The 16976-nt window shown below is 40.0% G+C and overlaps 1 protein-coding gene across 8 annotated transcripts in view; it reads right to left on the bottom strand.

Annotated features, from left to right (window-relative positions):
- The window catches only part of robo2 (roundabout, axon guidance receptor, homolog 2 (Drosophila)), a 240866-nt gene that overhangs the window by 203553 nt on the left and 20337 nt on the right, over nt 1-16976 (bottom strand). For 3 of the 8 annotated variants that reach the window (XM_029171171.3, XM_029171172.3, XM_029171170.3), the window contains exon 1: nt 7036-7514. The exons of 1 other annotated variant lie outside the window; for it this stretch is intronic. In XM_029171171.3, coding sequence (XP_029027004.1) covers nt 7036-7159 — 124 coding nt within the window. In that variant the 5' untranslated portion in view covers nt 7160-7514. Of the gene's footprint in view, nt 1-7035; nt 7516-16976 lie in introns of those variants that run through there. 4 more of the 8 variants (XM_029171179.3, XM_029171175.3, XM_029171173.3 and 1 more) reach the window with 3 other exon arrangements.

Genomic DNA, 16976 nt, shown 5'->3' on the forward strand with positions numbered 1-16976 from the left:
TAAAGCCTGCCTCTAACTGTGAAATGTGAGAATCAATTGATTTTTTTAAAAGATTGCCTATTATTTTATTAAACAACTGCATTTAGCAGACATCACCGTCACCAAGAATCATCGTCATGTAAAGCAAATTGAGACCTGGAAATCTTCACATACAGTATCAGCACACCTACAGTATGTCACACTAGTACATTAATAATACTGCTTTACGCAGACTTGAACACTGAAAACTTGAATGTTGTACATAATACAAAACCCCACAAAATATCGCCTTTTAAAAATAAATATGAAGAGCTTCTGCTGTTTGACATCTTTGTGATGGCAAAATAAAGGATGTGAGTAGAAAGAATACTAATGCAAAATGTAGAGAGAGCTTTTGTAGACACCCTAATCTGGCAGCACAAATCCCTCCAATCATATAAATACTGCACTGACAGATTACCAACAAAGCTGGAGGTTCTTGCTGCATCTCCTGGGGCTCAAAATGACATTCAGTATATAGCTGGACGTACTTTCTACCGCCTGGGGAAGAGGGAAACACAGTCCCCTTTAGTTGCCATGGCCCAACATTCAAACTACAGTAACTATTTACTATATACGAACATCAAGCAAATACCATTTATTATCGGCCTTTTCATCCATTCTACGCTTGCATCCACAAGCAGGTTGGCAACAGTTCTGTGAATATGTCACAGGAACATCATTACACTCTTCACCTTCAACATGTGTGTGTGATCATTAGTTTGAAGATACTTGTGATGCTAATTACAGGAAACATGTTGAGTCCCTGTGCTCAAATTATACTTATTCTTTTCTAGGAGTAGTAGAAGCTGGTTTTGCCTACAGAGGCCGGTTCCATCCCACTATTCCAAAGCCATATCTGAATTTCAATATTTTATGTAATTTTGTGTCCTTTTCCAGATATTTCAGTAACCTTTGTTGAATTTTATCTGCTTAATGGCAGGGTACCTTTATCTTTACACCTGCATTGCATATTTTCACTACCTCCCTCAGTATATGCACACAGGTAGCTTAATGCAGCAGTAAAAGTTAAACACTGTCAGCACAAAATTCATCACAAGAAAAAAAGAATAGAAGGATCACACTTCCATTTGCCTGGAAAATATTCAGGGTCATTCTAGTGATGAGTTGGGCCATTTTAACAGCACCAAAAAAGGAATGTGAATTTTTTAAAAAGAGGTCTGAATTACCAGAATCACCAGTATGTTCCTTCAAGCCACATGCCTGTGTTACACTGTTTCCTGTTTTTTCTTTCTCATGTACAGTACACCTCCATCCTGCACAGACGGTCTTATCTGTATCCCAGCTCCGTGCTGGCACAGGAAGAGGCTGTTGCTTGACACACAATATTGGACAAGACAGTAACATGGAACATTTAGAGGAGGATGGAGAGGGTACCGTCGCACCAGGCTTGCCAGCTGTGATAATGATGTATAATTTAATTGAAGGCTGTGCTTCTATCCTCCACAGAACTCAAACTGCTCTTCTCTTGTCAATGCATTATTCAGGTTAATGGTGACCCTGAAATAGAAAAAAAGCTTCTTATCTCTTTAAAGTTTTATTGCAAAGAGCAAAGAGAGGTAAGGAGGTATATCGAAAGAAAGCGAGGCAGAGTGAGGCACAGTCACAGATAAGGTAAAAAAAAAGCTTACTGAGATATATGTTCTTTCTACTGACGTGCTCTGTCAAGGCTTCCTGTTTCTGACCATGACAGCGTCATCCTCCTGGCAACAGGAGAAAAATTCAATTGGACAGAAACTCTGTGATGTTACTCAATCCTTTGCTGCTGACATTTCCAAGAGAATAATAAAGATTTCCCACAAAATGTCTTGAATAGTAAGTTGAAGAATAAGTTACGTACACTGTCTGTACTTGTGTCTACAGAGGAAACACGTGAGAAGTAAAATGTCTATCATTATTATCATGACAATCACCATCGCCAGTGAGAAAAAGACACACTCATGCATACAGCAGTACATGTGGAGCACCTGCACATGTGATCAGGCCGTTATACTGTAATTTGGCTGTAGGCGTGTCAGGAAACGGCAGGGTGAAAGGGTCCCTGTCCATAAAAAGCTCCCGCTTCTATCCATCACACTAAGTTGTCATATTTACAGTCTGAAATTCCCCCATAAAACACTGTTATTGTAAAGTGTAATTTCCACCGCAATTAAAAATCAGCTTCATTAGAGGATATGCGATTGGAATGTGGCAATTAAGCTTCACTATGCAGTGCAGCAAGTGGGTTGAGCTGGTGCAATATCCAGTGATTGTGCCCATTTACTTAATCAGTTATTTTGTCACATCACTGTCCACAATAAGGATTCATTTTCCATATGTAGGTATAAATCATTTTACCCTTACATAACTCCTCCATTTAATAAATGAAAAAAATTAGGTATCTGATATTGTGTAAGCAGATGACTGGATGCTAACAACCACATAAACTTTGTGTACAATGATCATACACATACTTCCAATAATAACAAAATGCCAATAAAAGAAAATAAAAGAAGCCCTTTTTATACAGTAGTTTGTCTATGAGGAAATTTTGAATCTTCATTTTGTCTTTGTGTATTAGTGCCTGCACTTACCTGTACTTATATACATAACTGAAAACTCTCACCGCTAGAGGAGGTACATGGCAGAATACCACCAAAATGTTGCCTAACATCAAGAAAACTCCACCTTGGAATGATGATATTAAGAATAATTTTGCTGTGCACAAGCGTGCAGTGTTGGCACGTCGTTTGGATTTACACTGTATCATCAAAAGTGTGACCGAACAGCACTAAAACACAATTGCCCACATTTACTTGAAAACTGGTTCCTGGTGTAAATTCGATAGCAACAACATTTACCTAACGTTGACTCCATCCTGTTAACACTGTGTCTGTAATCTCGCCCACACTTTTCAGCTTGTACACATTACATGTATTTCTAAGAAGGCGTAGGCGTTCAGAATTAAGGCAAGTGCATTTGGGAACCTGATTCTTCACAACTTGCTGTGGCACAAAGCTTAATGATCTAATTGGATTGAATTAGGAACAGCAGACCTATTTTCTGCATTTCCAGAACCCCCGACCCCTTGATTACATAATTATGAGTTTGCTTCTTCATTACTTCACATTTCCTAAAACTGAGCAGTTTGCTGAATTCTCACCAGTAAAACCAAACTGAGCTAAAGTTTGTCAGCAGAATGTCACAGTGAAAGAGAGTGAGTGATTTTCTCCTTGCTCTGTGACAGCTCCTACTCTTGTTAATGCCCTGAGAGACGAGTCAACAGATATTAATTGAAAGTAATGACAGTGATTTAATTTTTCTGTCAGGCCTTGCCTAATTTTTCTCCTATTAGTTTGTATGTTATTTCCACCCTGCAGCAAGTTCTGCCTTCTTGCTAAGGTCAGGGCATGAGTAGCACATTAGGGAATGGGGATGGGGAATACATCCATTAAAGCGCTGCTATATAATGAGAAGCTTTCATACAACAATAACTTGTTTACTAAAAATATGCAAACTAGTCACATAACAATACACTGGCCTCCTGAAAGTGACGTGTCCTGACTAGAAAATGCTTCTAGTTATCAAAGTTAATAGAGTCACAGTTGGTATGAGAACTGTTTTAAGCATGTCTACTACAGGAAACACAAGCTTCAAATGTGAACCTAAACATGAAACATTTATTTAAACTCAGGTCTTATTCTCATGTCTTAGACTGATGTAGCTTACCAACCAAAGCAAGCATCGAAGTTTTAAAGCGTCTTCTGTGACAGTCTAATATACTACATGTATATAATATGCCACAAGGCTGTACTATAGAAGTAAGATAGACAGTAATTCACTTTGGTAGGAGACAGCACTAACTAACGGCACTGCTTTGGACTATGTACACATCCACTGATGAGGTAAGCGCTTTGGGCTGCTGCTGTACAGTATGTTACACTCTCCCTGTGCGAATAGACAGGAAATATTTCTTCCTCTGCTTTCATGGTCTTTAAATCGGATCTTCTCTCACTCCCATTGCAGACGGTCAGATACACTCAGCTGTAGGAGATAGAGTGCAAGTGATATTTCTGTAATAGGTGTCGGTCACGTCTTTTTGCCATTACTCTCTCTCTGACTGCCTCAGCAGCTCCCTGTTTAGTAAATCGGCTGATAAAGACATTACAAAAAATGACTTGAAATTTCCAAACACGCCCTGCTCCCCACGTCGTTTGTCTTTGCAGCGATGATGACAAAGCCAGCCGCCTCTCCGCTTGGTACAATGTTAACATTACCATTGATTGTAGTTTATTGTGATTATAATACAACCAATTGGATTTTCCCCCTATTGCAAAGCTCACTTCAATCTGAGCTGCCCCTGATCTGGGCACTGTGTGATATTAGTTATGGAGTCATTCTCTGCAGGGTGGTAAGAAAGCGAATATGAAAGGACAGCACTTTGTGGGATTCTGAGCAATATCAAACAAAGAAGATATTTGGGACTTGTTTCCTGATCAAGAGACTGTCAGAACTAAGGCTTAATTTGGAAACAAGGGGACAATTAATAATGATGCTGGGGCTGGTACACCTGGTGTTTATCCACTGGCCACCTACAGTCAGCATACATCACTGCAAGAATAGCTGAAGGTCAAGTTGGAACACGGTTTGAACCTGTATTTTGCCAAATAAAAAGAAACATGTTTAAATTCCTACAGACTAAGCGGCTCAGTGGAGGAGTGGTTAACGAAACCACATCAAATCTACAAGGTCTTAGGTCTGGACCTGCAGTCCAGGTTTGGCTTTTCTGAGTGGCGCTGTCGTAATCTTGCCTTGCCTGCCTGGGTAACCTCTGAGTACTCACAGTTTTCCTCCCACGGTTCTATATATTGTGACAATAAAGCTGAAGGTTTGAAAGGTGGTGGTAACGTTTCCCTTAGCTGCTGTAGTGTTGCTGTAGCGCTTAATACTTTCAGGAAGAGTGAAAGCACAACATACAGTAGGAATTAACATATTCAGACTGCAGAAGTGGCCTGAGATTCTATGACAGCTTTGATCATTTTTGTAGCATGACAACATGTTTTAATATACTGTATTCTAGCCATAGTTTTGACGAAAGAAGCAAATCAAACTTCAGGCCTGCAGGGAGCAAGGAACTGATATTCAGAAGACTGATTAGGCAAATGATTACGCAAATCCACGGCTTTATTTCACAGAAAACTGGTGAAGCTTCTGTGTATTTGACTACAAGGTGACCTCCCTCCAATAGCAAATTCACTGATCAAATATACAGTATATCGCGCTCTAAGCTCAAAGGCACATAACGTAAAATACTGTACCTCAGGTAGAGTACACGGATGGTTTAAAGATGTGTTGTATGTGGATGTTTGCAATTAACTATGTAAATATATTATTGATAGTTGGAGCAATAGCAAATTATACATGCATGAAAATCACTAAATGTGATAATGAACAGCAACGTATGGTTAATGAAAATTAACACTGTGGAGAAAAATGCAACAGCACAAGTCTGGCACATGAACTAAACGTTACATCGCGACTCCCACCTGATGACCTGCCACAGGACGGCCATTGACGTCCGTCAAACTTGCACACACAGTACTGCATCTGATCGTCGTAATGAAATTTAATGGTGTTTTGTGTGTCAGAAACTTATAGTTAAACGATTTAGGTTACAATTCAGAGTATGACTGTGAAATAATCTGTTTCACTAGGAAGAGCGGAGATGAGGATAGAGTCTCGGGCCTAATTACACCAGGGGAGGTCACTGCCCCCCATTTCACCAAAAGCCAGTGATAGGTGAGAAACTGTATCTGGTTTTATAAGTTATATGATTTACTCTTAGTTTAGATTGTTGATGTATATTTTAACCAAGCCCACCTTCACCCGCCGAAAAGTGTTCTTTAAAAGGTCTGGCACAGTTATTTCTTCCTGTACTACCAGAAAAAAGTAATTAGCAAAATAAAATGACTGTGAAATTGTGTGAACTATTGAATATATTTACTGCAATTTACTGTGTAAACATACCAACTGATGAAAGCAGTTGGTATGTCAGTCAGTTCATTATCTAATATTTAGTGTTATAACCAGAGTTTGTCTTAAGTCATTAAGTTGGAACTTCTGCAGGGTAATGATGCATGTTGGTACTATGATCTAAAAGATTTTACACGGAGGGTGTTGAAGAGATGTAGTTAAAGAAATGTAGAGTAATGGTTGGGTTAACCAAAAGCAATGGCAAAGTGGCAAGCAATCATTAAATGGATCGCGGCGGTTATGCTGCCTCTTTGAAGACACACGTCCCACTGAGTGTGAGGCTCGAGTGCTAACAATGCTGATAGGCTGCAAGAAGCATCTCTCAGGCTTCTCACTGAGCACCAGCAATAAGATTAGAGGTTCCTTTAATCCGACAAAGGGGATTAAATGCTACAAGAGAGGCGAGAGGACCGCTCCCACGGAGGGGCTGCGGTAAATTATTAACACCTCTCCTCAAGCCTGGTGATCCAAGCTTGAGGACCAAAAATCACACTTATAAGCCACTGATGGCATGTCCAGAATGCCCAGTGTCCACAAATAAATGTCTTTGGATGCAAAAAGGGCTTGGTGTCCGTAAGAGTATTAGTTAGGGAGGAGACATTATTCACTGAAATATTAAGGTAAAATGCCATCAGTGTTGAAAACACTAGAACTAGGAAAACTGTAGTCTACATTATCAGCCACTAAGAAGTTAACAGATAAATGGGCATCAATGGACATAACTTCCTTCTCTCCTCTGAAAACTCACTTTGATCACATGCTCCTGCAAATATCATTGTAGGAGCCTGAAATGCATGTCCAGACTTCTAGAAATAATTAAATATGGAGTGTTCGAAGAAAATGTCAATCTGTGATGATAACATCCAAGAGATCAATCGCGACCAACATGACCTGAAGATGTCCATCCAATCATTATAAAATGGTCTAGATAACAAAGAGTTAGTCAAATTCCTAATAATAAAAAGTGCATTTAAAATCACTTACCCCCCTTGGTCCACCTGCTTTTAGTCCTTGCCTGATAGGTGAGTTCGGGCCAGCCAGACAGCACCAACAGAAAAAAAACAAGTTCAAACACAGAAAGAAATCCAGACTTAGCCCTGGAAAACATGTCCAAGAGTTGCTGGCAGCCGAATCACTTTCACATGGCTGTGTTTCCTCCGAGAGCGGCGCGGCTGTGGCGCATGGTAACCCACGCGTGGGCTGTCATCATCAGTCACGCTGGTGTCAGCAGTGGGTCTCTCGTCCTAACATGCTGCTCTGTGATACCATGGCCGGGTGCTGCTCTTTACTGGTCCTGGAGCTCCGGGTGAAGCCACATCTCTCCCTGCAGCCAGCTCTGCCTCACCAGAGCGCACGGGAAGCAAACGGGAACACACAGCTTGCCACGCGACGGCACGGCTCAGCTCCGCTCAGCACAGTGCATAGGAACTCGCCTTCGCTAAAGCTCTCACACACTCACACACACTCCCTCTCTCTCCGTCTCTCTCACGCTCACTGCTGCCACCGCTGTTGATGTCGAGGCTGCTGCTGCTGCTGCTGTTGGAGCTGCTGCTGCTGCTGGATTTCCTTCATCTCACTCTGGGTTTTCGGGAGGAATTTATTTTTCTGCGTTCAGTCGTTTACTTAGGGTATCACATCTTGGAGGAGAAAAGAGGTGGGAACACAAACCACCTTTTGCACTCCAAAGAGAAGATGCCAGAGGTGTGTTGACTCAGACTGGCTGGTAGCGTAAGGCAACCGACAGGCAAAAATAACAGGTAGCTGGATGAGCCGCTGGGGAGGAGTAACGACAAGGTTTATATTCGCAAAGATGTTTTTATGGCAAGATTTTTGCATGATGATTGCATCACCCCTGTCAAAGGGCTAGGTTCTACCATGGGCAGTGCAGCTTGGAGAAAAAAAGGAGCGGGCACAAAGAGTCAGACTGCTCGTCCATAGGGAAACTGTGGGGTTTCTGCATCTAAACACACTTTTTTAAAGTTATAAAATAGTGAAATACATATATTTCTACATTGAAACTTTTATCACTAAGAGTAAATAGCTGTCTTATTATACCTGTTTCTCACTGGATCCTTTTCAATCAACTCAAACACCTTATCCAAACTACCATGTTTGTCCACAAGCTGGGGAACCAACACAGCAACATTGTTACTACTAATACTTATATACTGTGTTTGTAGCTATTTATTTCTAATTATTATTGATTTCAGTTGTCATCGATTCCTTGTTTTGATCTTACAATAATGACGAAATGCAGATGCATTTAACTAACATCCAAACTAATCTGAATGTGCTACTATGTTAGCGTTAGCCTTTAGCCAAAAGAAGAGATGCGTGCATATAAACAGCTACTACAAATAGCTGTTAAAATACTTTAGCATTATACCAAGAAATTTGATGATCTTATTTCTTTTTTGGATGTGTGGCACATTGTATTTAAAGACACCAGCCACAATTCTCTGACAAAGCTCCAAGGTCGTTATGTTCCCAAGTTCATAAAACAGGTACTTCACATGTGGGGAGTGCGAACAGGCTGCCTCGTACACACACCAGGGCTTTAATGTTCTAATTACAGCTTCTGAGGAAACCCACGATCAAGTCCATAATTTTTTATACACAGTGCAAATTAATATCTTTAATCTATACATTCACTCATTTTCGTCTTATACTTCTTATTCTCCTGGTGCTTCGTGCTAGTTTGGTTTTCTTTCATAACAATCTGTACACCACTAAGGACAATAATTAAGGAAGAAGTGTACTTTCTCCAAGACAAGCAAGCAGGAACATTTGTTCAAATACAAATTTCAGACAGATATACAAGTACAAGATTTGCTGCACTCTGGACTATTAAACAAGTAAAGTAGATGGTTCTAAAACATCAGAGAAATGACAGGGAAGGCTCAGTTTGAAGCTTTAAAAGTAGAATATATGTTGCGTTTGAGAGAGAGTGAGAGTTTTCAGTCAGTATCCTGGAGCTTTTTGTGTTACACATTAATACTCAGAGATGATTTTTCAGCATGTGTAAAGAGTGATGTAGTACATTGGGCTCTAAGTGATGCTGACAAGGCTAAATAACCAGTATCTTACAGATGGCTCAATGCGGTTAGTAAAGGACAGGCTGAAAATGCATTAAGCAGGTGGCACAGCTTGTCTAAACTGACAGCTTGTTTAAGAACGTGTCACATGACTGGGCGCCTTTAGAAACCACAAGTGTAGAAGAAGAAGCTTCAAGGGTACAATTATTGCAGCTTCCTGTACCGTATAATGGCAGTACGCTTTGTCAGGGCTGCACTTTATGCATTAACACATTAATAGTAAAAACTATTACCCACACATTGCCTTTATTGCACTGCAACATCAAAGGGCTGAGAATTATTTCATGTGAACCAAATCAAGGCTAATAAAAAAGGCTGCATGCATCACAACTCTTTTTATAAGCACCAAAATGAAAACTACTAAATTTATCAGATACTGTACAATTGTGTGAGAAAAGCTTAAAAACAAAGTTTAGGAACATAAACAGTCCAGATGTTCCAAAATCAAACACCATCAGTGAATAAACGGCACAGACTTTGTCTGCTGCCCCTTGTGTAAAATTAGTTCACAGACAGATTTGGTAGTGTAGCTGGAATTAGAATTCACAGTGCCTTTTGTCTATGGTCCCCATGAACCCATTATACTAACCATTTAAAGTTGTTTTTGCTTCAAACTCCTTTCTGTCTCCACAAGAGAGGAACCTCTGCAGTGTGTGATAGTCAAATGTGCACAACTAAGGTCAATAATGTATTGCTGATTAGGGTCCAGTCACTAAAACAGTCAGTGTGACTAGAGTAAGAGTAAAGAACAGAGTGGAGTGAAGGGGAGGAAAGGCGGGAACCCCTATATCCATACTGCTAAGTCTGACAGCTTATCACCCCCAGACAAGAGCCCCCTGGATAAATGTGGTCAACAGGAGAGGAGCCCAGCTTCAGCAGTGATGGGGTGCAGGACAGTGATAAGGACGAAGCTCCACTGGGCAAAACGGGGGAGTGAGGAGGCGAGGGGCCCCAGGCAGAGAAACTCCGCCAACAGCGATGTTCATTCCAGCTCTTGCTGGCTAAACCTCTTAAAAAATTTACACACAGGCATTCTTCATACTCAGAAATATAGGTTACAACATGTAGTGTCGCAGGATGTGTAGCAAGTGTAACTGTGCATGCCTAAATGTTACTACAGAGCCCACAAAATGACTGAGAGTAAATGAGAAAAAGTTAACGAGTAAATGAAGGAGGAAAACAGAAAAAGGCAGCGACACAAAGGTTTCTTACGTCATATTTTCTCATTCTGGCCTCTTGAAAACACACCATGAAATTAGCTTTTTCACAGGAAGTGACAGAGCAAGCACTATGAATTGATCCCCTGATGGAGATCTGGCTCTTTGTGTACTTGTTTTCTTCTCTGCGCATCTGCCTGCCCAGATACTGGATAATCTACTCGCTCCCGGCATTCCTAATCCAACTATCCATCCCCATTCACTCCGCCCATGTGTGTCCCAGCACAGGACAGGAGGGTAGTTTGGAAGTCTATAACGCCATAGATTAGGTTGTTTGTCTCCCTTGAAATGACTGCTGTGTGCCACTGAAATGATTATTTCTCCTGTGATGCTAACGTCTGGGTAATGATTAATGCTCTAATTATAATTTACCAGAATCAGAGCAGATTTCAATCACATAATCAGCAGTGAGACCTTGTTGTTTGCCACTGTCCTTGACAGCCTCTTCATTTGTAGCTTTGTTTGGATTTTCATTCAGGATTGATAAACTGGTTAGCACAGGAAAATACTAAAATATAGCACTATTCCCAGTACAGCTACAAGTAAACAAATGTCAAAGATTATGAGCTGATTATGGCTCTGTAAGCCAGTGCCAACAAACAAATATTTTGACTGCAAAAATGGCAGATCACATAGGGGTCAATCTTATAAAACTGCGTGAGTTACAGTTGAACAAAGACTGAAATGCAAACTAATTACAAATGCATGATACTGTATTCCGAATCTCTATAAATCGCTGTATACAACAGCTCTTTAATCAATTTGCTCAGCAATAAAAAAGGAGTTGTACAGGAATCTGTATGTAAATTTTATTTGTGTCCATCGGGAAACAGTATGGGCTTATGGTAATGTTCATGGAAACAGCAAGTGAAGTAAAGTCAGCGTGGTGCCAGCTGAGCAAGCAACATCAGGAATAAATCCCTTTACAATCAATCCTTTATAAACCACATAAACTTGTGCACAGAATGTGTCTGTGAACAGTCCCGCAAGTCAAAGAACAGAGAGGTAATAAGAATCAGAATGAGTTAGTGATGGCTGTCATAAAATATGGCGGAGGCTTCTATTTACAACCTGTAATAAACCTGCCTCTGCTGCGATTTATGGAGATGCTTGCCCCACAGAGCTAAACCATTTTTACCAAGGGCATGTTAATAACCTCTGTGGTGCATTCTGAATATATTGGCAGATGGACATTTTGTCTAATAGAGCATTGCAAACTGGAAAGCAGGCGCTAAAAAAAGCTACAGCGTGAAGCTTATATGATATTCTGGTGGCAGCATGGGTCCAGCCTGAAGCTTCCTGAATCTTTGAGACCCACCCACACGGCTGCCATGTGCTGAAATCTTCCTTTGTCTCTCTGTTCTTCAATCACTGCTCCCCCTTTACACCAAACAGGTGCTTTTTTCTGTCAGAGGTAAATCTTATTATTAGACAATGGACAATAGTGTTACATAAAAGATTCTCCCATAGGAAAGTTACAGACAAGCTGAATCTAGGTGTCAGTTCCAGTTTAGCTAGGTCATTCTACATTTAACATGTACTTGAGGCTGAGATGATTTAATTGACAAACATATGCAGGTGTTTGAGGTGTGGCTATGTAAAACCCCAGTCATTGTTTGCATTTAGGTTAAGTTGCTCTATGATGCTTTTTTAAGATTATTTGACAGTTCAACACCTTTCAATGTTCTTGCAGTTACAGTACCATTAAAAATAATGAACTAAAAATAACTAAAATTGTTTGAGCATCTTTATGTTCACTGGGTTGTAAGATCTTCAGCAGTGCGATTTGTGGATTTCCAAACAACATTTTACTGAATATTTTTGTTCTATGAGCTGCAGCCATAAACTGCATTGAACGTGATGAAATTTTAATCCAACAATGCTGACTGGCAATATTTTAGTGGAAAACTCAGAACATAAATTGCTAAATAAAGCAAAAAAGTCCCAAGACGAGGCAGAAAGGAGCATTATTCTAATAGTAAGAAACATGATGCAGATGTAGCATGCAGGGTACACAACTACTATTACACCACACATGGTGTAGGTTAGAAAACTGTAATGAAAAGAATCAATGGTTTGGTCTCTTTAGCTGGATAGAGCATAACAGCACATGGTGGCGTCACATACTGTATGGTGAAGGTCACCAGCTCTCCAGAACAGCAGCACTAGTCTATATCACACACTCAATTAAATAACAGGTTTTGGCAGTCCAACTCTAACTCTCCCTTCAGCTTTCCTTTTGTCTCTCTGATAAGTGAAAAGACTATAAAATCGCAATTACACTCTTGGCTGTGGTCTGCAGAAGTAAATGTATGTTTTCTGGCAGAGCACATTAGTAGGCTGTAGCAATACCAGTTTGAAGTTGCGCACTTCATCGCATACTCCCGCAAGACTGCAAGCTGGTATAATGATGCCATTAACACTGCAGGGACACTTTGGATGTCAGTGTCACATTTACACAACACATCACTGCCATCAAAATGCTATCAGAGGTTACAGTTGCAACAATGAGTGTGAATAATTAATGAAGCAAACAAATAAATCTCCCAAGCCTTTAACATGACTGCGGGGCAAGACACGGTGATGGCGTTTGGTTTTCCAAATGTCCCAAAAAACAAGTCTTTGCACAGAAGTGAATATTTCATTTAATGCTGGGAGACTATGACTATAAGAGAAATGCTGTTATTATCCACACGGTTTTAAACTACAGGGCCATAGGAACAAGGGAAGGGGAAAGGGAAACAATAGTTTCTAGTTTTAAAAGCACTGAAACTTGACGATTGCTTCATGATGTTTTATCCACCTGACTTCTAGCAAGGTACAAGTGTGTGAATAAATTTACAAGCTTGTAAAAAGGTAAAGCTGGGTACAGATGTCTCCAACCTCCAAACGTTGAGTTTTTGAGCACAGATTAGCAAAAGCATGCTTGCCCAAGAAAGGTCCACAGTAAGTCCCTCAGTAAGGCGTATTTAATGCTACAGACTCACTAAAATCAAATCTACTGGCCAAATGTGTGAATTTACTGATTGGTTATCAACTGAGTATGAAGTCATTAACCAATATTGTTAAATTGAATGTGGTGAAAAAGAAAAAATAACAATGCATAGTGTGCAGTGTTTATTTTATAGGGTCATTGCACCAGTACACACCGGAGCCTCTATTGTCTAGGTTGCATCATTATGTTCTGAATTGTTGTCATTTGCATGTATACGGGTAAACACAGCAGTCCATCTAACCATTCTATCAAACATATACTGGTGCTTCATGCAGAAAATAACCATAATAGGTAACGTTACGGAAAGGTGAGAAATGGGCTGTACTTATCTGAAGTCCATGTGCCACCAGACATAAATCATTACCTCAGTGAATGCTTCAGGCTGTTGCACAGTCTCATTCATTTGAATACTGTACATTTGCAACCTACTAGACTGTTGGCCAATCGATCATCAGCTGTATGCAGTCCAGAGGCTTGTTTGCTCTAAGAATATAAAGTAACTTCACTGATGTTATTTATTATCAAACACAAAATAGCTGTGGCAGAAATACCAAAAGGTGGTCTAGGATCAGCAATGGTGCTGCCTATTATAAAGCACATGAACATAAAGCATATGGATAGAAAGGGAGGCGCCAAGTCCCTCAGTCTAATTTTGTGGAGGTGTTTACAAAATGACTTCCTCTGCTAAAGGCAGAGGAGTAGGACAGACTGCTGGCAGACTGAAAGCTAAATACATCCATTACCACATATCATCAGCAACAATCACATCATCTCCCAGACACTTCCAGGTAGACTTGAGGCCCCCCAGGGTTTATTGGAGCTGCCAGCCCAGCATCCATACAGTCACCCAAGCCTTCAGCTCATCCATCCATTTCAGTCACACCTTTGATCACTGCAAATTGAATAAGCATAATAAGTCAGTCAAAATAAAATTTGGACCATATGGATCCAGTTCAAAATATGACTACACAGAAATAACATTAGGAGTGAAGTGAACTCAGGTGTTTTTTTAAATTGATATTCATTTTCTCCTGCAGTCTTTTACTCTCCTCCACATACTGGATTATTTCTCATGTAGGGAACCAATGTTGCCTGCTACCGTTTATTTATTCATTTTAAACACACAGAAAGAAAATAATTCAGTTTGTGTCCAAATGTTCAGCCACTCATATATTGTATGCATTCTCATACACTAATAAGTTTGAATTAGCTGATTTCAGGCTTCCTCCCACCTGTAGCAAAAACCTCTGATCTTTGATGCAATCATAGGATGACAGTGGTGAGTTCACTATATATATATAATTAAAACATAAAGTATAATTGATACTTTATTTGGCTACATAATTATTACATTACCTTCAGGGGTTTTTTTTCATTACCAGTCCTTTTTATTGTTTGCTTGGATACCAGGTGATTGGTACAGTAACACCCAATCAAAGGCATGATTGCCTTTATGAACTGGGAATCACTGATTACGATCCACAGCAACTGTTTCATAGTATTTTTTGTATTTCTCCCTCTATTTTGCTGATCGGATGATCTTTGCATCTTTAGGAATATTTCCGATGCTTATATTCTTAAGGAGCTCACTCGAAAAAAGACCTTTAAATTCCTATTCAGATACATTCAACAAAAAGCTCAGAGGTCAAATTATTGACCTAAAGAAAAGTTCTAGGGGAATTCAAGGTTCAGCTCTAAAAGGCCGCCACCTGGGTCCCATCAAAAAGACAGAGAGAGATGGAGAGAAAGAGAAAACACCCCTTGTTGTGCTGGGGTGGGCCCACAGCTTTCGGGGCTAGTGCTGAGCATTAAATCTGCCTGGGGACAAGAAGAGTGTCAGCCACACAACCAGGGGGCCTAAACACACATTTTAGGTTTTGTCAGGATGACACATTGGCCCATCTCAGACTGTGCTGACACAGGTCGACAGTTAGCTTTTATAAGACCAACTTGAAGGATACAGATAGTGAGTTTAAACTCACCTGGATAGGACATTTATCAGCAACAGACATACTGTATGTAACACTTACCATTAATAGTTTTAATTACTTTATGTTAAAAACGCAATGATAAAATATTGAGTTTCAACTTCAACAACTATAACTTACTGTAATACATCAATTCCATTTACAGTAAAAACCCTCCAGACTTAAAGCTGACCATAGAGCAAATATGACATTGGCTTCACTGAAGATGCAAGCCTGAATAGACATTGACACATAAATATCTGACTGTGTTGTATGTCTGTCCCCTGCTAAATGTACAAAAAAGGTCATAAAATACAAAATAGATGTGAAATCAAAAACCAAAGGCCACTGTTGCACTGATTGGTGATGCTTCTGTGGTTCGATTTGTTAAGAATTTATGTTCTTGTGGAATTTAAAGCCACACCGACACAAATCTTTTTATTAACTGCATTGATTGAACACCATAATTACAGCCTAGCCCTGTTCACTTAGCAGTGCTACAAGTCTGAGCAGTCGACTAGAAAGTGAATGTGTTCAGGGGGTCACAGCAGTTACAGGGATCAATGAAATCCTTTGGAAACAGGTACACTGTTACTGAATGGAACGGTCGTTACAGACATAGCAGGATTCCAGCCATTTCAGCAAATTGCCTTTAAGCGATTAGTGGCAAGACAGTTTCTTGGTGTTAGATGAACAGGCCCAGTGTATATTTTAAAGCATTAAAACCATATTCATCTTAGATATTTAACAATATGGATAAACATCATCAATACTAATAGTTATTACTTTAGTTAAATATATATATATATATGTGTGTGTGTGTGTGTGTGTGTGTGTGTGTGTGTGTGTGTGTGTGTGTGTGTGTGTGTGTGTGTGTGTGTGTGTGTGTGTGTGTGTGTGGTGTGCAACTTGGAGGACCTTGTTTCATACCATTGTGCAGATGCAATAAGCTGCCTTAATACTACCTGTTTTCCTACTGCCATTTTCCTGCTACTCTACACATCAGTCGGTATCAGTAATATGCAAATAAAGCCAGTCAGCTTGTAAACACAAATATAAACCGTGCATTTAAAATCATGTCAGCTTTCAAAGCACTGAATGGAGTACATTCAACATGATGATAAGGATGCAAACAATGCGTAAAAAAAGTGGAAAACAGAGAGCAAACCAGCTGCAGGCTTTTCCTCTAATGTGTTCATTGAAAGAACTTTCCTTGAAGGTTAGCCAAATTATTAATGGAAATGTACTTGTGCATTGATGGATAGAGGCATAACATTTAACAATAGTACTTCCTTTGATTAACGAGACAACCAGATGTGATTAAGACGTCTCTGATTGTGCTGTCAGTCTTCCAAATGAACAGGACCTCAATGCTCACCTCTCTGCGATTCCTGTCCAAATGGCAGGGTGTGAAGATGTGTCTCCACATTTCCAGCATTCACTCATTTAAAAGACCCCTTCTCTAATCACTAAATCTTCTTTGGCCCATCTGGAGATAGGGTTTTATGCAGGACAGAAGTCCACTCAGGCTACCGATCACCTTTACCGCCTCCACAGATACAGCATGCCATTACCATTAACACCAGGCTACACAGAGAAATCGAAGATGAGATTGAAATAATGTGATCAGGGAGGGGGAATACTCTTTATT

The sequence above is a fragment of the Betta splendens genome, chromosome 13 (assembly GCF_900634795.4).
Source record: "Betta splendens chromosome 13, fBetSpl5.4, whole genome shotgun sequence".
In the NCBI taxonomy this organism is placed as follows: Eukaryota; Metazoa; Chordata; class Actinopteri; order Anabantiformes; family Osphronemidae; genus Betta; species Betta splendens.